This window comes from Zonotrichia albicollis, chromosome 1 (assembly GCF_047830755.1).
Source record: "Zonotrichia albicollis isolate bZonAlb1 chromosome 1, bZonAlb1.hap1, whole genome shotgun sequence".
In the NCBI taxonomy this organism is placed as follows: domain Eukaryota; kingdom Metazoa; phylum Chordata; class Aves; order Passeriformes; family Passerellidae; genus Zonotrichia; species Zonotrichia albicollis.
In genome coordinates this window covers 23,846,721-23,869,659 of record NC_133819.1, presented here as the reverse complement: position 1 = coordinate 23,869,659, position 22,939 = coordinate 23,846,721, and the positions used below count along the sequence as shown (strand labels likewise).

Here is a 22,939-nt window from a genome sequence, read left to right as displayed (position 1 = left end):
ATATTTATTTATTTACCCTTTACCTTTGAAAATTTGCCCCATCATTAGGAAAAAAGGAAACAGTCTCCTAAATAATCCCTTTAAAATCAGACCTTAAATTTCTAACAACACAGTTGTGTTTTCTTTAGGCAGCATAAAAAATGTTTTATATGAGTAGTAAGAAGCTCTTTCATATGGTGCTTTAGATGTCTTTTTAGGGTTTCAGAAGAAGATGGGTTTCTATTCTCTGAAGTATCTCTGATACTTTTCAGGATGAGGTGAATGTTTCTCACAGCTAAAAACAGGGTGTGCCAGTTTGCTGGTATTGGTAGAGTTGTCCTTGAGTGGGTTTCCCATGGCATACCTAGCTAATCTATGAGCTTAGCAAAAAGTTCTGTACTGTGTTAAAAGGCTTCATACCAACACTGACTGCTTATTACTCTGGATTATCATTAACAGGTGACTGATCTTCTCTTAATAAAAGAAAATAAAAAACTAACTCAGACATGAATTCATCTTTACAGGAGTTTCCCATATTTAATGATTGAAAACTCAGTTCTAGTGTAAATGAGTCACACTGTATTTAAGTGAAACGTATTGAGTTTAGACTTTTGAAACATTAGTCAGTGCTGAATATTACATATTTTGATAGAAACAGAGAAATGAAGTGAAAAATAGAGTGAAAAAGCCTGCGTGATTCTTTTCTCTCTTTTATGTGAAACTTTGGCTAGTCTTTTAATATCTATTTGAAGTGTGGTCAGTGTGATAAATTGCTATTTAACAATGCCAGAGAACTCCCTTTTCCCTGAAATCAATTAATTATAAACTGGAAATTTCAGTACTTTGTTCAGTGTTTCTTAAGTTAGCATATTTCTGGGAGCTTTCTGTGATCGTAATTCCTAGCTGCACTGGTGCTTTTGTTTCTCTTCATCTGTGGAGCCAGGGCTCTACTGTAAGGATAGAATTCTATCACTTTTTTTTTTCCACATTTGATGTGGTATTTTGCATACAGCTGCAGAGTAGACAGTTACCTTTGAAAAGAACATTTGGCTGGTTTAATTTGATTAGAGCAAACCACCTCAATCATTACTGAACTAAGACCGTTTTCACTTTAACTTGGCTGTAGGAGTTGGGAATGTACTGACTGTGCTTAGATGTTTGGGGGAGGACTCATTTGGCTACACAGCTCCTGCTGAAGTGAAACAACCTCAGAGGACCTTGCATACTCTGCTCTTTCCCAATAAAAAGGGAGGGCTTTGAAGCCATTGAATGTCACATTTAACTTTCCCTCATTGTGACAAGGAATTGAATTCCTTTTCTTCAAAAAAATATTGGAAATATTTAATGCACAGAAATACAGAATCATACATTTTTTTAAAACACCATGATACTAAAACCATGCATAGGATATGAAAGTCTTACATTTACAACATATTAAAAACATGCCCAGCACCAGTATTTTGAATAAAGTTGTAATAAATTCCGACATATAAATAGAAATATGGTGGGATTCTCATAAATACATTATATCCAAGTTAAAATTCAATCCCTTTTAGTAAGTCTTAGTAAGATTCCCACTTTTTTTCATGATGTTTTGATTTTCTGCCTCTTCCCATATCATATAAACATATTGGGGTAGTTTTTGTGTTGCATATTAAAGATCAAAATTGATACTTAAGATTCACAGTACTGTATATTCTTTGTGATTTTTGCTTTTCAGTTTCCCTCACTGATGATCATATCATTTTCCTAGAAAAACTCTTGTGGCTGTCTAGAATCTAAATATGTCTCAAATAACAGACATTCAATAAATTGTAGTCAGCGGGTATTCTTTAGAAAATACAGTTCTGATCTTTAAGTGCCCTGACTTTGTGATAGTGCATCATCATGCAATATTTGAGAGGATTACAGCTGAAGGGAGAGTTTCTGCTTCTTTTTGCATTATGTTCCGAAAAGCAATATGCATAGTTAGCTGTTCATCTGTGTCATCAGCCTGATGGCAGAATTGCATACACATCTTCCAGCTAATCCAAGAAGCAAGCTGCAAATTTAGGGCTCGAGTTTCCACTGGGGAATTGAAGGGGCTACACTGATTCAAACTGCTTTGGTTGTTCAAATCATGAAGTCCTAATGTTAAGTTGAACAGTAATGCACAGTACAGGCAGACTGTGCAGAGGTGTCCCAGCAAGCATGCATGTTTGAGACTGCACCATTCAGAGTTTACATGCTTCAACTATTGAGTTCACCAAACTGGGGTATAACAATTCATTAGGTTTTTCACTGAATTAGATTTAGCATTTCTGTTTCACTCCTAATTACACTTCCTTTTTGTGCCACAAATAATTCCTCTCTAACTCAGTATGTTAAATACTTGATGTCTGCTTTTGTGTTGTCACCTGAGCATCTTGTCCAGCATTATCTCTCAAATTCCAGGTTGCATCACAGATACATTGATTTCAGTGCAGTGTACATGTCCTTTCTTCAAGGGCAAATGCTTCTAGTGCAAATGCTTCTAGAGGTACAGTTAGAGACTTTGCTGTACTGTTTTGAAGTTTATGTCTAATGTTACTCACTAACACAGCTCTAGAACCTTTATTACTGATTTCCAGGTTCTTTCAGGGCAGCAAAAGTCAATGACCTGTATTCCTTCTCTGTGTTAGGAAGTAGATTATAAAGTGAATCTCGTTTTGCCGACTTTTATCTATCAGCATAGTTTGTATTTGTGAACTTTATGACATAGAGATTAGGCAACATCTGCACTTTAATTAGTGTGTTGTTTATCCTTAGATAACCTTCTAGATTGTTAATGGAGATAGGCCTACCCACTGATCTTTGTGGTTTCCTCGCAGACATCTTTAATCAATTTGTTGCCTCACTGTTTATCTCTGCTTTTTATAAAATGCTGAGCAACAAGTTTTGATCAAAGCAGTAATACCCATATCCAGACAGGTTGGAATCAATGACTATGGTCTGAAAATTAGAATGATATGTCTCATTAAATTTAAGGCAGAGCCCAGACAAGTTAATACTTCTGCAGAACGGAGCACCTGTATCTCCTCATTGCAGAGAATCCCAATCATCCTAGTGACTTTATGTTTCTAGCATAGTTAAAAAAAAAAAAAAACCTTACCTGCCATTTCTCAATTCTCTGTTGCTTATTATTCATATTGTCTCTATTCCTAACAGCTCAAGAATGTTTTATTACTTTTAAATTTTATTTCGTCAAATTAAAACATTGTTTAGAGATGTCAGTTATTTCAGAAGCAAATATTTGTACAGAAGTGAAAAAATACAGCAGTGAGACTAGAACTGAAGATCATGGCAGTACAAGAACAAGAGTTAGGATTTGCACAGAAGAGGCAGGTAATCCGTTTGACTAAAAATGAAAGGTATTTGTGGATATAGATAAATGGCAGACAGGTGAATGACAGTGATGAGAGGAGTTTTCCTAGAAGACATTTAAAGACATTTAAGGTATACTGGAATATCCCAAATCAAAAGGATATTGTGATGTCTTTAAGAAAATACAGTTCAAAGAGTGCTTGGTTTCCAGTAACCCAAAGTTGAGAGTGTACAAGACTATTCTGCAGAAGCAAAGCTTAAGTCATGAAAAACAAGTAATCTTTTGCTGTCATCAACGGCAAGGATCTTGAACCTGTGATTCTAGAAGAAGCAGTAAACTAAGTTCATGAAAATACTCATAAAGCACAATTTGACCACTGTTCATAGTAGACAAAGTTTAAAGACAAGTAGATAAGATTTAAGGACAACACTTAGAGATACAGAAGTAGCTCTTCCTGGAGTACAAAAAAGAGAGATCACTCTCTGCATAGCCTGAAGTAACTTTCAATAGCTGATTTAAGAAATTCTAATAGTCAAGACACACAGTCATAGTGCCCACAATAATTAAGTCTGACATTTTTTGGAAAAGGGATGGTTCCCAAACTTGACATAGTAACAATAGGCTTTAGAACGGAGAGATTAAGAAACAAGAAGTAATTCAAAAACTTAGCAGTCAAGAGGAATGATTTGAAGTCTTAGATTTGTAATGGTGGGTAGTTAAATAGAGAGTTGCAGCAGCACAGTTTTTGTCACTTGGGTCATACACCATTCCTTGACATCCATGCTCTTTCCAGTCGCTGAAATCCTGGCTGCTGTTTTGATCTATATCCTCCTCCTGGATGCTAGATACAGCAGGACAATTTAAGGGTATTGGATTCTTAAACTCTGGAGGAATGGGTGATGTTTGAGGGAGACAAAGACTTTCTTTATGGCTGTGCTCCAGTGTATCATGATGGACTCACAAAAGGTACACACGGCCATGCATACCAAGATAGGGATGTGAGGTAATTGTGATTAGACACTTTATTGATCTGAATATTAAAAGTGTATTCCATTTTAGTCATTTGGGGTCTCCCCATACTGAGTGCCGAGTGAGCATGTGCTTTAGGAGAATAATTCATCCAACTCATCCTTGGTGCCCATGCTGGAGTACAGTGAATTGCTCTCTGGAAATGCTCATTATGACTCTAGAGGGAGCCCAGGTGGACAAGCTTGAGAAGTGGGGCCATGGGAAGTCTAATGAGGTTTAGCAGGACCAAGTACTGGTGCTGCACCTGGGTTAGGGCAACCCCCAGTATCAACACAGGCTGGGGATGAAGGGATTGAGGGCACCCCTTTGGAAAAGGACCTGGGGGTGCTGGTAGATGAAAGGCTGGACATGACCCATCCATGTGCACGCACAGCCCAGAAGGTCAAAGATGTCCTGGACTGCATCCAAAGCAGTGTGGACGTCAGGGTGAGGGAGGGGATTCTGTCCCTCTACTCTGCTCTGCTCTGGTGAGAGACACCCCACCTGAACACTGCATCCAGCTTTGGGGTCCCCAGCTTGGGAAGGATATGGCCCTGGTGGAGCAAGTCCAGAGCAGGGCCACTGAGATGGTTGGAAGGATGGAGCACCTCTCCTGTGAGAGAAGGCTGAGAAATTTATGTTTGTTCATCCTAGAAAAAAGAAGGCTTTGGGATGATCTACTTCTGTCCTTCCAGTACCTGAAGGGAGCCTACAAAAATGAAAGAGGGGGGACTTTTCACAAGGGCTTGTAGTGACAGAACAAGAGAGAGTGGCTTCAAACTGAAAGAAAGTGGGTTTAGATTAGATATTAGGAATTAGATATTAGGAGAGATTAGATATTAGGAATTTCTTTACTCTGAGGGTAGGTGACTCACTCAGCAGCTTGCCCAGAAAAGTGGCAGGTGGCCACATGGGTGTGTTCAAGGACAGACTGGATGAAGCTGAGCAACCTGGACTAGTGAATGGTGCATGATAGGAGGATTGGAAGTAGATGATCTTCTAAGTTCCTTTCCATCCCAAACCAGTTTATGATTCCAATCTAGGGTGGCCATTCAAATGTAGCTTGCTCGATCTCAATGAGATTAATGCCAGTCAGTAAAGTTTGAAGGTGAAAAGTGGAAGTGCAGGTAGAGAGTTTGTGCAGTAACAGATGTCACAAAATCAAATAGGAAATTATTTTGGGTGTAGGGGAACAAAACATTAGTATAGAAATCAGAGGGTAACTTGGATTACAAGAATTTAGATGAAAGATGAAGTGAGTATTACAGGGGAAATTTTTTTTAACCGAAGTCTATTGTACATGAATTGTTGGTAAGAACTTGTACAAGGCATTTGTTTTTATCACTTGGCAAAATTTATGCACTTTCTGTAATAGGGGAGTGTAGGTCTCTGTGACATTTTCTGGCTTCAGACAGTCTAGTTTGTGTTTGGCATTAAAGTGCTAAAGGAAGCTGATAGTAGCTGGGATGGATGGGCTTTGTCTGCTTACCCTGCACCCAATTTTAAGCTACAACAGGAGCCATTTTGGTCAAAACTTGTTAATGCTTTACAACAGAAAAAGTAACTGATGATGTGTGTTGGAGATGGCCACTCATGCGGTCTACAAGTAGTTTAAGGCACCTTTCAAAGCTTTCTTAGTTGTGGTTTCTCTTTTTGTCATTACTCTTCACTCTGCCATACTGATACCATACAGGATTTGCCACTAAGTGGGTTTATTATGTCATTATTGAAAAAATTTTGATGCTGCACATAGTTCACTTAGTTTCATTGCCTTGATTTAATTTTGGGCAAATTGCACAATTGTACAATTGCAAATAGTTGGAAAACTCTGGTGTCTAACTTACATTCCAGTCTGAATTATCCAAGACCTGAGTTTTTGTAAAGCAGCGGTGCTATACCTTTATCTCTTGGAATAATTTTGGGGGGATTTCTGTTTTTCCATAAACTCAAAACATGTCAGCCCACATTGCTCAGTAATAGCTTTCAAAATTAAAATCAGTCAATCAATACTGCTAAAAGATTCTGCTCCATGATTTTTTATGTGAAGTGTCTGTTTTATAATTTGACATAACTTGACATAGGCTTGAAAACAGTTTTGTTTATTATGGATCTACTAAAACAATATAGTAGTAGTAAAGTAAACAATCTACTCTATTAAGCTGTTTGGATATGAAAATTACACATGTGGGTATATGTGGAAAAGGAAAACCATGAAAATGTCAAGATTTTACTCCATTTAACTTGAGAATTATTATTTTGTAACATGGATTAGGGTTGTTAGACATTTATTGCCTGCACTTTAAAAATGTGTGAACAGTTTTCTTTTTTTAAAGTTTAGAAAAAATGGAAAGGGGATAAGGGCAAGTCAGGGAAAAAACCATCCCAAAAGCTAATGGTTTTTAAAAAGTTGCATGATATTGAAAATTGGAACATGGAACTGAAAAGCCATCCCACTCTTAAGTATAATAAAGTAATACATTTTATTTAATATGTTCTGGAAAGAGTAAATATAAATTATAAATATTAATATCAGTGGCAAAGAGCCCAGTCATCTTTTGGCATCTGTTGGCTTAAACTCACCTGGGGAGCAACAGGGACAACTGAACAGGGAATGTCAATGTTTAAAAGCAGCACAATTAGGTTTTTTAATAGCTGGCTTTTTTCTCCTCTTGTTCACAGTACAAATACTTATTTTTAGGGACTTTAGAGAATATTTAGATTATGTGATTATGTATCTCCTTTAATACTTTCTAAAAGTATTCAGATCTTGTAGAATTCAAGATTACTTTAATCTTTCTTCTTTCAAGCATGAAATTGCCATCCCTTATCAGGATTGGCCACTCAGTTTGAGAACTCAGTCATCCCAGAGCACATCCTTTATACAAAAATATTGAAGTAACATTTGTCAGCTTTTAAATGGAGGCTTTTTTGAAAAGTCTGTTGAGTTCTTGAAATAAAACTAAAATTTTCTGAATGGACATGGATTATCATGGACTTTCTAATAGGTTGATTGCTATTATTTTCACAAGCCTGAAGAAATATTCTTTTGCTTTGTAAGATCTAAATCCATGTAACTTCCCTCCCGTCTGTTTTTGAAATTGTGTGAACTGCACTGTGTGTTCAGATCCATAGTCATACACCATAAGTGCCTGCATTCTGAGGCATCCATAGAAATGTAAATTACTGTGTCTACCTGGATTAAGCAAAAAATAAAGCTTCACTTTGTATGTTTTTTCCAATGGACTTGAGACAGCTATTTGTCAGTCAAATATTTTCATAATCGAGACACAGATTCTTACATTAGAACATGTAGATGCCAGTTGTGATGTTGGAAAACTGAGCTGTGCCTGCATGAAAAGTGGGTAAGGGAAATCACTGGATAAGTTTGTTTTTCTTCACAGAAAGTCACTTCAATTCTGTGATAACTCAGAAAGCAGCTGAATGGACCTTTATAAAACATGTGAACTAAGTCACTTCTAAGTGGAGACAGCTGAGGTCTATTTAATATCCTGTGTAAAATGCTAGAGGTCAGCCTCCTGGAACAACTTAGGAGTTTTATTTCACCAGTATCCTACTGCTTCAGGGACCTGGGCTGGTGGAAAGGCTCTCAAGCTGAAGTGCACCATAAGGAAAAGCTCCAGGGCTGGATCTTTCCTACCTCTGCATTTGCTGTTGGAAGACTGGGAAACATCTTGTGGGCTGCAGTACCTACACATCTCAATGCAAATGTCTTTTGTGTAAGTGCTTATTAATGCAGGCAGCTAGTCTCAGTTTTTTCTTCCAATCTTATATTGTGATTTAGGCTTTAGGATATTAATTGAAAATTATTGAGAAGTCATTTAGAATCTCTGAGACTGGGTAACAAGTGATTCTCAAATGTACTGATTACCCTAACTACACAGATTATTTTGTAATTTGGGACATTTTTTCCTAAATCACTTAACTTGACAGTTTTATGGGGTTCTTTTTCTCTATGAAATTGAAGGAGCCACATCTTTATTGTCTGTGGTCATACATTCTCTTAATGTGTTCCCTGTATCTATTCAGTTTAATTAGTCCTTGAGTTTAGAATATTATTTTATTTCCTGCCTCTTTTTGTTCCATTGTGTGTTGAACATATCAGTGAAAAAAAATACCTTTGTAGGCTTTTGTGTGAGTAAACACTGGTAACTGTTCACTCAGACAAAAGCTCAGAAGTTCTATGATATAGCAATTGATAAAGTTGGTAGTTCAGTGACACCATAATTAAATACCTGTGGTGCAGTGAACTTGAAGATTCACATAAAAAGTTCTTTTTTTCTGATGATGTTCAATATGATTACATACTTTTCATATTTGTGACAATTTGTTTTTTTCCTTGACTGCTTTTTAAAGTTGAAGATAAAGAGAAGTGCTAAAGTAGAACTAAGAAGAGTAAGTGTTTCTGTTAGATGGGAAAAAGGTGAAGATTAGGAAAAAAAAATGTGTCACTGGAATAGGCAGGCTGACATCAGAAAAGGCTTTCCTAGACCGTGGTGGTTCTGTGGGGCCTCTTGCCTGTTTAGTTAACTCTACAAAGGCTTAAGATCATCAACTGTGGTATTTTTGTGCTGTTTCTCAAAACAGAGGTAAGTTGTGGAGTTTAGAGATGGAATATAGAAAATAATGAGGAGCAACTCCTTCAGACCTCATTGTCTCTTGACTCATTCTTGAAATTAAAATAATTACATTAATAAAACAATTCACATGTGGCTTAGAAAGGGTTAGAACAATTTCTGTCTCAGCCAGTATTTATGCTCTGTAGTGAGAAAGGTGGTTCCTGGTGTAGGGAGTAGTGTAAGAGTGGGACAGACATGAAGCGATAATTCCTGGCAAGGTAAGGCTCTCACTGACTTCTCTGTGATCTTAGCTAATCCATGTCCACTGCTTTGTCAGTCCTTGCAGCATTTGCAAGCAGATGGGAGCCAGCCTCTTGCTCCCAGCAGATGCCTCCCAGCTCACTGATGCTGGGAGCTGGCTGGTGGCCACCAAGCCATGCTGGCCATGGGCTCTGCTGGGCCCAGCCCTCCCTCAGCCCAGCCCAGCCCCACACTGTCTGCCTGGGCATCACAGAGCACACCCTGCTTTGCTGGCACCACCTGGCTACATGGGCCCTGTTTGCATTTGCCTTCATGTAAAAATGTTTTAGCACTCCGGGAACCAGACCTTGTTTTGCAAGATTTATTACAGTTTGCTCATTTCTTTCAGAAATGTGGAAGATGATGCATGCAAAACAATCAAAAAGCAGTTTTGCCATGTATTTACATCTGACGTAAACTGTAATTTACAAAATTCTGAATTTACTTCAAAACTACCCATACATTAATGTTTAAACCTTCATCTCATGCTGCTGAAAGACACCCCAAAAGAAATAGTTGCCTTTGCCCTGTAGTAATAAAACAGTCGAATAAAATTTATTGCCAGCTCAAAATGCTACTAACACCTCATTTTCATTGCCAAACTCTTCAAATAATCTTTAATTTGTTTTCTTTTACATATGTGTGCAAGAGTTTAAAGGAAATACTTAAAGAGCTGTGTAGTCCGTAGAGTACTTCACTCCATGTGCGTCAATCTTTAAATGGTTGCCTCACTGTGCCATGTAAATGGGCTAGAAAGGGAGGAAATGTGTATCAGACATCTACCTTAAGAACTGGAAGATGACAGCACCTGAGAGTCTTACAAAAATAGATATTTTTGGTTTACTTTACATGTGATATGAATTAATTAAAAAAGCTTCATAGAAGAAATGACAAGGCAGACAAGGAGCTTGCATGGCCACATTTGAATGGTCACAAATGGGAAAAAGACCACAATGGTGTCCAACTCTTAAAACACTTGCAAGATGTAGTTCAGATGAAATGTGTAAGGAATTTGCATGCTAATGGAAAAAGGATCCCATTTTATGTATCGAGTGTTAAGGAGCAATTGCCCCAAGCTAAATTTATCAAGCCAGAAGAATCTTGTAAATTTCCATTGAAGATTTATTAGTCCCATTTGTTTCTGTTCTTCAGAACATGAATATTAAACTCAATCCTGCAAGTTTGTCACAGGTGAAAGTTCCTTTCAAATTAAAGGAAATTCTGGACCTGTGCCAAGGCCAGTTAAATAAATGTACCAACTTCATGAGGCCTAGGTAAAGGGTCTTGTATGTTGAGCTGTTTAGGATTGATGCTAGTCTTTGAGGGTTGAGTGAATAGGGCAGAGGTGGTTTTAGTGGTTTTTTTTTGTTTTGTTTTGACTTGTCTCCCATTTTGTTTTAACTTCTACATGGAAGAAATATTTTAAAGTAACTTCAGGAATGAACTGAACAGAATCTGCATTCCCACCAAGTAAAAATGATCGGTTACATTCTTTCTGGGGAATAATAATATCTTCTAAATTCAGATAAATTAAAGCGTCTTTTCTAAGTTAGTCATTAGGCATCTTCCATAGCAAGCAGGGAGAAACAGTACCCTCCCCACAGTGATTCAGTCAACTTACTACTTTCTCCTGAATAAATGAGGACCTACATGGCCCATTCAAACTAACCCCCAGTTTCTGAGTAGCTCCATCACAGGAGTTGTATCTTTTCCATGGAAGCTGAGAGCAGAACCCATTGCTTCACAGGCTGTGCAGGGCTGTGGTATAGGTGGATGGCGTTTGACCTGTCTGATGATGGCTAGCAAAAGACTGGTATGTTCAATGAAGTTGATAGTTTTCTTACAAGCCTTAAATCTGCCTTCTGCTGAATCTAAGTACTTTGTAGTCCCATAGTTTTGATACTTCAGTTCTAGCATAAATATCCTCTTACGCTTCACTTTTTCTCATAAAGTTATCTGTTGCTCTGCCACTCCATTTTTTTGTTACATCTGCAACTTAAAAAGAAGAGGGCGGTGGTTTTGTGTGTAGATCAGGTTTCCTTACAAAACCTCGCCAGATCCTGTTTGTTTTTCTTACCCATGTGAGCAATTGCCTTTGTATTTTGATTTTTGGAAATCAGCTGAGTGCTGTTTACTTTTGGGTAGATGGGATGTTATTTGTAGCATGTGGAGTAGTGATGACAGGACACAGTACAGTGCCACTGGAAAGTTGCTTGAGTTCACTGTGCTCCCTTCCAGGTTTTGCTGAAGTGAATGAGTAATTCCCTTTGTCTGAAGTTCGTGGTGCTGCTGGCATCATGGTGCACAGGAGTATTACTGGGAATACATTTGGCATCAAAACCTGATGGAAGTCACTCTCCTTTCCACGTGTATACAAAAAGCACTCTGAACTGCATTTCTGTTTTTATGTGATACAACCTCATGCAGGACAAATTTGTGGAAAGCAACACACAGAGAGTAACACACCTTTTGAATTTTCACTTGACTTAATCCTGAATGTGGCAACTGCATTCCCTACTTAACCACTTGTGTTGGAAGTGGACAGGTATGTCTGATCCATTTCAGGAAATTTTAAGCAGTTCTAGACAGGTTCTTTCAACAGATGCAGACATTTTTAAAAAGTTCTTTTCATTCAGTTTCAATATCTGGTGTTAAAATGCTGTTTCCATTTTTAAGATAACAATAACTATTCACATCTATTGCTGTATTCTAGTCTCCCAGGTTAAGACTGGGAAAACAACAGTTCACAGTTTCAGAATTTAAGGACAAAAAATACTGTGAAAAATGCCTTAGAATACATCATCACCATAGTTTTCAGAGATGAGTGCCCATATTCATGAATTTAGTACTAAGGGGTAACAAAAAACTTAGGGAGCAGAGATTGTGGTACAGATAAGGATGCCTAAGTGCAGAAGGGGACCATGCATGTTGGGCCCCAAGTTGTGGAGTTCTCACTGCATAGGTAAAAATCTGATAGGGGTTGAAATGGCAGACAGGGGGTTACTTTTTTTCTATCCAGGTGATGACTAGCTGAGTATAAGAAAGAGGAAAGATACCTGGCAGATAAGGCAGATGAAGCTTTAGGTGATGTGCATACTTAAAAATCACCCCAGTGCTTTACATGCTGCAGGTTAAGTGCAGCATAAGTTCTTGGGTAGCTCAGGGCTGGTGGATCATGCAAGGTCAAGACCTGTGACAGGTTCACTCTGCACACTGGTACTCTGGCTTCAGAAATGCATTCTACTACTGACAGGCCTAAAAAATTTAACACAATACTACTCAAAGCTTGTGTTGTCATGTCGACTGACCATGCTGTCATAGCAATAAACAGATTGGTAGAATTTGCACCCTGTTTCCCAGTGATGTTGGTTTCATTCTCTTACCAAGGATTTCCTTTTTATAATGTCATTTAGAGTGACAATAACTTTTTATTTAAGAAATTATACATAATAATAAACCCAAATATAAACAAATGGGCATGAGAGTGAACCATGCACTGTTTTACTGTGGTTTACTCCTTTGCTAATTGCTTTCTGTTTAATACATGGATATATAGCGTTTTACGTTAAAAGGCCTATAGAATCCCTTAGTAATAGTATTCCCTGAATACATTAGAGCCACACAATCCAAGTAATTGAAAATAATTAATTTTGTTCTCTTATTAACATCTCTTTTTACTAACATGTATGCTGTTTATTTACGTTGTGCATGTATAGTATTGCCAACTTTAGCCAATTTAGCCTTTTGTTTTTCTTAAGGCTTTTTTTTCTTCTGTTTTGTGCTCTTTTGCTTTAGCAGTAGAATTCATGGTATTGTTAAACTGTGGAAGTGTTCCCCTTCTAAAAGTCATCTCTTGATCCTTCTTTGAGAAAGACAAATTGTTCGGTCCCAACTCTGCCTGTGAAAAATAGAAATGTATTTTCTTACAAGGCTTTAATGTGTCAGTGTCTTACAGATAATTACAACAATACTTCATGCCAGTAACAGAACCACAGCAAAATATTTTCCATCTATTGCTCTGTCTCCCCTGCTCTTCACCATCACATCATGGCTTTGGACTCCTTTCAAGAGGCGCCACTACTGGTCCATCCTGGGAGGTGGCAGCAGCATCATCAGCACTCAGGTGTATTGGCAGCCCTTAGCAAGCCCCCTTGGCTTGCTTTTACAGTGGCTGACAGCTAGGCCTTTCAGATTTACTTTCAGGTTGCTTCTTCTCAGGTTGCTTGTGTACCTGAGGGCTTAGCCTGTGCTGGGTGGGTAATTAGGGCTCAAGCAGCACATGAGTTTTCAGTGCATCCACCATCATCCAGAATAATTGTGGCCAGGGAGTAACCTGGAGGTTTTTCAGGAGCAGCAGCCCCTGGATTGATGATAAGCGTCAAAACAGAGGACCTCCTCTGTCACCTTCTATAGTAGCTGCTCTGTTATTCTTAGGTTCTCCTATGAATCTACAAGAAGCAAGAGTTTGTACTCAAATTTGCATTGGAATTATATACCATTTTTAAAAAAGTGAATTTAATACCTCAGGAACTGCTGTAATATTGCAAGCTTTTAAAAAACTATATGAGATTGTACAGAGTGTCAAACAGTACTTCGAATTTGACTTTTTGCAATGAATATTTTTTGTGGAGTGAAGGGTTATTATTTCCTTTGTTATTTTTGATATGTTAGCATGATTAAATCTCATGTGTACATAGATTAGATTATTAAGCCACTGAAGAATGAATGATAATTTATACATATATAAATGGCAAATATATATATTTGTGAAAGATAAATTTTGAAGATGAGTTGTTTTCACTTAAACCTAGAAGAGAGATGTTCTTCTTAGATTTAGATCCTGTAGGTCTGGCACCAGAATTAATTCAAAATATAAACTGAAATGTGGAGTCTGTAACGAGCAGTTTGTGAGCTACAGTAAAGACTGGATTTTATTGTATCTCATCTTACACCATGTACAGCTGGAAGTCCAGAATATCAACTGGGCTCATTTCATTTGAATTAAACAAAATCAATATTCAGGCATAAGTTTTACTTACATGTTGAGCAAATTAGGGAATCTAAAAGGGAATACAGCTATTCCATGAGGAAAGTATTATAAAGAAAATCTAAAAAACAACAGATACAAACACATTGCCAATGAATGGGAGCATCTTTAGTTTGTACTCTGAACTGGAAGCTTACAGAAGCTTGCTGGAGGCTCACAGCACTGTATAGCGGCAGTGTACATGACTTGGAAAGGCAGTGTACATTTACTTGTTGAAGGATCACATGAGAGCACTATGAATAGGTCAGACAGCTATTGCTGATCCTAAACAATCTGTCAACGACTGTCTTCATAACAGGCCATGTTATTTTTCTGATCCGGGCTGACTTGGCGTGTCCCTGGCCTGCCCTGGGACAGTGTTTGGTAGGGCAGCACACAGGCTGTGTTCAGGCACCACCCAGCTGGGATTTTCCCTCTGTATTGTCAAGGGCTCCGTGTGTGGCCAGTTTGGATAAAATCAGTTGCACTGAGATTGTTCATGGACTGGTGAGGAATTAAGCATTTTAAACACTGGTGAACTGTCGGATAAGTCCTGAAGAGGAGTTCTGCAAGGCAGGATGTAGTTTTCATTACGGAGTCCTATGAGATCCTTTTCTGGTTCTTGTCTGTTAAAGATAATCTCCCTCTGGGAAGAAGGTGAAAGGGAAATGACAGTGTGAGGGCTGAAAGAGACAGCGTGCTGCTATAAACAAAGAAAGGTGCGGAAAACGTCTTGTCAGGCCTATTTTTCCTTGAAGTAAAACTCTTTTAACAACCGCATCTTTTAGTGGTTTGGGTGGCACAGTGAGAAAATGTCCTTAGCCTTTTCATCTTTTGGGCACAAATCTTGGTTTTTGTTGAAAATGAAAACTGGTTTTGGTGGTTTCATTGGAGCAGACATTTGTCTGCATCACAAAACCATTCAGTCTGGCACCAGAGCTCGTCATTGCTTGAGTGGGGCCCAGTGCAGGAGAGCAGGGGTGTTGCAGGTCAGGGCTGCAGTCGGGACTGAGCGTTGAATGCTTGCCCAGTCAGCCCACTCTGTCGGACTTTAGCCAGTGCTATTTACTTCGCTTTCACCAGCATCTATTTCTCTCTGTCACTTTCTCTGTCTCTCTCCCTCACGCACACTTAAAGAACAAAAACCTCTTTTATACAGCTTAGCATTTTAAATAATTTTTCCAAGTCAGAAAGGGAGAGAGACTGGAAAAAATTACAGCACAAAGCTCAGCTTGCAGATGAACGATTGCCTTGTCATCCTAATGTCCCCCTTCCTTTCCTTAAACCTCACTGGTGAGTGGGCTGTGAGCAGCAGTGTTGGCTGAGCTCTGCTGGAGTGGGTGTCCAGAACAGGACTTTCTGCTGCTTTTCTTTCATTCTACAGTTGCTTCTCCATGGTAGATCTTTCTGCTCCATGCACAGCAGATAGTAAATGAGTGACTTCAGAATTGAAAACATATATCTACAGAACATCTACTTGTCCTAGATAAATTAATTGATTTTTCCTGATGTTAAATCTACCTTTACTACTGTTTGCCTGAAAGAGATTCCTCCTGGAGACAAAAGGTGATCCTGCTTCTCTTCCCTGGAGGGGTAGCAAAGCAGGAGAAATGTTCACAAACTCCAAGAACCGAGTAGGAAGTAGAGAATAAGGATTTAAGACGTAAAGTTGCCGTGAACACTGTAGACATACCCAAGATTATTTAATCAAGCTTGGCTCTGGACACCTGACTTGTGGCTGGATGGAGCTGACTCTGGCCTTGCTGGCTGTGCTGCAGGCAGTGCTGTGCCCTCATGCCATGGATTTTCAGTACCGAGGTGGTTCTGTTGGTGCAATCAGAGTCTTTGTTGTCTTGCAGTCTGCTGTGGAGCCATACCTCAAGCGCTGATGCCCACTGGGGCAGCTGCAGCTGGAGTTGAAAGTACATTGTGAAGCTCTTGAATACCCCACGGGCCTCTGAAAATGGAACTTAGGTCTTGCATTACTGTGTGGTTCTACAGATGTTATATCAGGGAAAATGCCATTTAAATACTTTGAATTTAGCGGCCTCTTCCTCTGCATGTGCACTTTTTTCCTATCTAAAAGTGTTTTACTAAAGCTCCTTTGTGCAAGAAAACTCTTCATTTGAAATACCAGCATTCAGAGGCCTGGAGAAGTGGGTGATTGCTGATTAAAATGAGACAAAGCAGTATGTCCTGAACAGAGGGAAAGAACTCTGTCATATGTTTCAGAGTGGGAAACTCTATTTCCTGTTTTGCTGCGTTGGGCTTGGTTCTCCTAATGCACATGTTCCAGTCCAGTTGCCCAGCTATTGTCTTCTTCATCCAAAAGATGACCCCTTTGTTCCAATACATTGGGTATTTGTGATTCCAAGTAGAGACTAGCTTCTGTCAGCAGTCTTTGTTTTTGCATCAAAATCAAGAAAGGAAAAGGTAGCTAATATTAAAAGTAGGGGTAAAACTGTTTTTTTTTAAGGAGTACCTGGTTTATAAGGTTGGGGTGTACAAAGGGCTTGCTGCTGAGTGACTTCTTGAGAGCACAGGAGTCTGAGGCTGCTGCTGAAATTTGGACTAAAAGGACGACCAACTGTCATTCTTCAATACTTCTAGGTATGAGAGGCAGAAATTTTCTGTGCTTATGAACTTCCAGGATTAACCTAAGCCAAAGGCAGTAAAAACAGAAGTTGTTCAGGTCCTCCTCCCCTTATTTGTCCATAAACCTCAGTCATGGCTTGTGATAGTCTTGGTATCCCAATCTTGTGGTGTTTACATAAACACTGTCAATACATAAGTTCTGTGCTGGTTTTCTGTCATGCAGATAAATAGCTTTCAGAGTTAGGTTGAGGCCACCAAACTCTTTTCATCTGTGTATTTGCTCAGACTTGAGAAATCTTAAAACTGAAGCATATTATTATGCCACTGTTTACGTAACCACAGTCCTCCAAAGCATTTCTCCTACATGTAAATCAAAGGTTCCAATTCTCTTGCTCTGTTATGCATAAGCTAGCAAGTAACTCTTTTGAGGAAGACACTGTTCCAAAGAAAATTAAAGTAAATCCATGTTATTAGAAATCTTTAGGAGGCGAGGACTGGTTTTGTTCAGTGCTCTGAGTGACCATACAGGGATACATATGTATTCATGTTGGCTTAGTCCTACTGCGGAAAAATAACAGTAAGCCCTTGGATGCACTGGCAGCAGCTATCTAATTCTTGATCTTTCTTTTGACTATGATCCTGTTAATTTTCCAGATGTACCCACTCATCTGTTGGACAATAGCCAAGAGAAATTGTCCTTCATTTTTTTCAAGTCTTACAGTCAGATCTGTCTTTCAGTATTTCTTGCAGGTGTCATGGGCTGATCTCCATTGCTGTTATCTCAGTTTGCTCTGGAAAAAATGTTTATGCTACTTGAAAGTGGGAAATTTCATAGCACTTCTCAGATCATCTCAAAAGCAAATCTAGTAACATTTAGGGACTTTCTGGGATCAGTTGCAACCTACCACTCAGTATATGCAATAGTTTTCAAAGTAATAACTGTCTTTCTTTTAAAAGCATTTAGGTGTTCATATTGTAAAATGAAAGTGAGCTGAGGTTGCATTTGTCAGATTTTGTGTTGTAAGAAGCTGTGGAGACTTCAAGGAGCATCATCTGGTTTTCTGCATGCAAAAAATCCCAACATATTTTTGTAGAAAAGCAGGTATGCTGCTGGATTATAGGAAGATCCACCAGGCACTAAACACATAAAACAGAGACATAGATTTGTAGCTGATAAGCTCCTGCTTTAGTACAATTAACTTGGAAAAAATGTGTGCATTAAAACCCAGGTTCTCCGTTAGTGTCTCTTCAACAGTGTTCCAGTTCAGATGGACACACTGGGCGGTGTGTGACTCCCAGCCAAACATCTTGTTAAATGCTTGCAGGATTTCCCATAGCGGATCTTACTTTAATCAAATAATTCAAACGTTTCTCTTGTAAGTACAATAGAAGGGCAGGGCTTGTGTTTACAAAGTATTCAGTATGGAAATCCTGTATTAATTGAGGTACATTTACTTCACTTAGGACAGTGTCCACATAGTAACTCTTTAAATAAAAAGCCTTTTGCCCATTCCAGAGAGGCAGTCACGTGCAATGTTAATGCGTCACGTACAGAAAATCATGAGGAAATGGCTTCAGAGATGTGCAATGTAGGCAGCAGAGATGTTCCTAATTAACAAAGACAATTTTATGGATGATATTCTCACAGTGAATGTAAGAGAGTATAATTTATATAAAGTAGTTTTATCCCTGTGGAAACTACTGAATAAAGAGGCTGTGTCTTTCTCAATCTATTTCAAGAATGATTAGCAGGAGCAATGCCAGATGTTGGGGTTTTTTTTGTAATATCATGAGTTAATATAACCTGTGATTTAAATTATTATCTTTCTAAGGTAGCAGCTATATTTTCTGTGAGTAAACACAATGTATTTGTACCTGACCCAGTGCAGAATCTGAAGCTTTTATGATTAACAGTAAAGCATTTAGAGTTTCACATAAAAAGTATGTAGAAAGGAAAGATAATATGAATACTCACTGATTATATTATTACTCAGTAAAAGGTAACCAGAATTGTGCTTCTCTGAGTTCCTTATTTTGCTGTGCCAGAAAATGCCAGAATCAAAATAACCTACATACAGAAGAATTAACAGAGTCAACATTTTCCTCCTCAGTGAGTTGGAAATTACATGTTGCTTCTAAGTTTAATACAGTGAAATCTTTTTCCTTGTTTTCTTTAATTGCAATTCTGCTATAGTTGAAAATATGGGGGTTTTGCCTGTGTATTAAATACCTGGCAAAAGGGGTGTTCTAGAACATTTTAGGTGAATGTAGGTCAACACAAAGGAATCATACAGTTGGAAATATTTTCCAGTGTTTATGTTCAGATGTTGAGACCTGTCTGGCTCCTCTCTATTTGCATGTGTTGGGGTTATAGGCAGTCCGGCTACATTCCATGTTGATTTATATAAATATATTGCAGATTATTAACCTCCAGCCAAATACCAGTAAATTTCACTTTTCAGGAAGGTTTGTGACTTTTTACAAAACTTGTTTACTGTGTACAGGATGTGTACACCCCATTGAGGGAATCTTAGAGAACGTTATCTGTCATTATGAGAAATGTGCCAACACATTTTCTCTTACGGTCACTGTGTTGCTATAATAATTAATGTTTGTTTGTTCAGATTGTGATTACAGATTAAGTACAGATTAGTCTTCAAGCAGAGGTAGGGTCACACTCTTAGTATCATATTCTGGAACTCTGGTTCCGAATTTATTACTCACTGAAAAGCATCCTTCACCTAGAATGAATGTGCATGTATACATTTTCAAAATATGGTAGCTAATAAACATTTTTGCAATGTCAGACTGATGATTTTTTAGGAAATGCTGTCAAATGAGAGCACAGCCTTACTATGGTAAATGCCAAGTGAAAAATACTGCTCTCTTAAACCCAAATTACATTCTTCCCAAGTGGTTGTGCCAATTCTAGTGTTTTCTTCTCTTGTGAAATACATTGAGATTTAAGGTAAGAAGTAAAATCTCAGTGCAAGATCTCACATACATCTTGTCTGTTTGTCAGATATCCTCTGGGAAAAGAAGGGACTCCCAAGGCTTTGTGTGTGATCAGTTGTTTTCAAATCCTGTGTGTAAAGCCTTTAGTCCTTGAACAAACAACAAAAATACTACTTGATAACATTACCAGAAGTCCTGCACTTCTCAATTCTAATAAAGTAATTCTGAGGAGGAGTATGAAAGATAAAAGTAATACACCAGCATCATTGATATGATGTTTGAAAAATAAGCCATAGTATCAACACTAGTTTATGCTGTTATCAATGAGAGATTCTTCAGTTTAATTGTCTAGACCTTTTTCTTAGTAACTTCATTCATTTTTAAAACTACTGTCACCTACTAAAAATAGTGATTGATTTTTCTGCCTCACCTCAGAGAGAAATGCAATCTGATCATATAATATAAATGAGTAAGCACATGAGTACAGTAAGTGAGCAGGGAAGAAATGTCCTTCTGGCTGTGTAGATGGTTTCCTATTAGGATTTTGTAGAAGTGGGACTTGAGGAAGGGTAGTGAAAATCACTGGTATGAATATAGGTATGAAGCACAGAATGATGAGAGATGTTTTTGAAAAAGGTAGAACAGTGATTAAACCTGGCATGGTAGATGGAGGGGATGAGAGAAATCCTACTTAAAACCAAAAAACAATAGAAAGTAGAGTAATCAGATAGGAATGTGGTATTACGAAGAGCTTTGTAGATTAGTTCGGTGTTGTGCAGTAAGGTGAAATGATAAAGAAGTTGCAGTAAAAGAATGACCAAAAGTGATGAAAGAAGTAGTGACATCGTGTGCACAAAGCTTTTCTTTCAAATAGTATGCTGATTCTGGAGGTATTCCTTCTTTTCCATTCTGTATACTGTAAGAAATTTAAATGGACATGCTTGAGATGCAAGTTACATCTGTACTGGTTCCTGTATACTTACCTCTTCTGTTCTTTTCCTCTTTTCAGGTTGTTTGATGTGTGCACTGTGTCACGAACAGACAGAGAGACCAAGTTAACATTAGTGTTTGAACATGTGGATCAAGACTTGACTACTTATTTGGATAAAGTTCCAGAGCCTGGAGTGCCTACTGAAACTATAAAGGTATTTAAGGAGAAAGATTTTAGGAGACAGTATTTCAGAGATAAATCAGACAAACTGTGTTGTGATCCCTAGGATTTTGTTGCATCAAAATTGAGTAGTGCCCAGCTTGGGACATGAACTGCAGCACAAAGTAACAGATATAATCTCTTTGTGAAAAATGCTTCACTTGTGATTTTATTCCTCTTTCGGAGTTCTAAATTTACTGAATCTCTACTGTTGTACCAAATGTAGCATTCAAGCACAGGAAGGAGAGGGACCTGTTGGAGCAGGTGCAGAGCAGGGTCACCAAGTTGATTACAGGAATGGAGCACTTATCTAATGAGGAAAGGCTGAGAGAATTGGGATTGTTCAGCCTGAAAAAGAGAGGGCTTACAGGTGATTTGATTGCAGCCTTCCAGTACCTGGAAGGGAGCCTGCAAGAAATATGGAGACTATTTACAGGAGCATGTAGTGACAGGAAAAGGGGGAGTGGTATAAAACTGAAAGAGTATGTTTAGATTAGATATTAGGGAAGAATTCTTTACTGTGAGGGTGGTGAGGCACAGGAACAAGTTGCCCAGGGAAGTCATGGCTGCCCCACCCCGGTAGTGTTCAGGGACAGGTTGGATGGAGCTCTGAGCTACCTGGTCTAGTGAAAGGTGTCCCTGGACATGGCAGTGGGATTTTTAAGTTGTTTCCAATAGCAGTAAAGCCATTCTGTGATTCCACGATTCTGGGAAATCATTAAGAACGACCTTTGCTTCCAGCTGCAGGCAGATGATTCTGTTATTGTTTCAGCAGAGACTACTTGAACCTTCCCTTAAAGGTGAAGTGCTGGATGTTGCTCGAATGGATAAAATAAATCCTGTACTCCTTATCCCTTTTCCTTTGCCTTTTATTTCCCCAAGAGACTACTTTTGCTTTATGTTCTTGCCAGGAGAGTTTGTGCACATTCTGAGAGCAAGAAATGTTCATTGTGGGCCTGTGGTGTGCTCTGCAGAGGACATGGGCTGAAGGGTGGGGAGAGTCATGATCAGTTGTTACAGAAGCTGGGAAGGCTCTCAGTAACTGGGAGGACAATAATGAAGTTTTGTTGTCATGTTATCTCATATTCTGCATCTGTAAGGGGGGACCCCTACCTAGGGTAGGATGTGCCTGCATTATTGTTCTTAAAATGCATATACCAACTCTGCTTTTCTGAGAATTTCACAGCAAAGTGCCACGTTGATGATAGATTGGGGTGTTTTACAAAAGGTTTGTACCTGGTAAGAGAAGCAGAGGGATTGATGTTGTGACATTTTGAAATTTCTTTTGATTTTTTTTTTTTTCATTTTTGTGAGGAGAAATAATTTATGCTTTCATGCATTATCCATTATCTTTCACTTGTACTTTCTGGAAGTATGTTGTATCATCTTAGTCTGGCAAAAGTTCCCAGGGAGGAAAAGAAAACATGAAAACTGTTGAAAATTTAGTTATTTTAATAACTTTTAACAGCTTCAGACTTAGGAGGTGTGTGATCTTTCAGTATAAAATTAAAACTAAAGTGAATAAAGATCTATTCACTGGTGTCAAAGTCACATATGTATAATACCAGTCAGTTCCAGTAACCATGTTTTCAACCAAACGTAATAGATAAAATAAATTTTTTGAAAAATGGATACAGCTTTGATTCAGTCAGAAGAAGACTGGAATGTACCTATTATATCGTTAGACTATTTTATTATAATGCTGTTAAGGTTCTATTTTCCTCTTAGGACTTTGAAGCTACATACATAAACTCTATTTCAACTGAACTAACATTGTGAAAAAAAGATGCAAGGTGGCTGCAAGGTGGCTTGCATATTATTTAACTAAATATATTGAAATTGATGGGATCTGAAAGACCAAGCCTCTGAAATCTCAGTTTGAAGTATCTTTTGATCCATGTTTCATTTAAAGGAAATACAAGACGTGAGCACTGTACTGAAGTATTTATGATTTCCAAAAATTCTGTTCTGAAATTGCACTGTGAGACTGTCAAATATATGTTTGG

The 22,939-nt window shown here is 38.3% G+C and overlaps 1 protein-coding gene across 4 annotated transcripts in view; it reads left to right on the top strand.

Annotated features, from left to right (window-relative positions):
* Nucleotides 1-22,939, top strand: part of CDK6 (cyclin dependent kinase 6) — a 137,433-nt gene that overhangs the window by 10,390 nt on the left and 104,104 nt on the right. For all 4 annotated transcript variants that reach the window (XM_074536029.1, XM_074536041.1, XM_074536033.1 and 1 more), the window contains exon 3: nucleotides 20,793-20,928. In XM_074536029.1, the coding sequence (XP_074392130.1) occupies nucleotides 20,793-20,928 (136 nt within the window). The remainder of the gene's footprint in view (nucleotides 1-20,792; nucleotides 20,929-22,939) is intronic.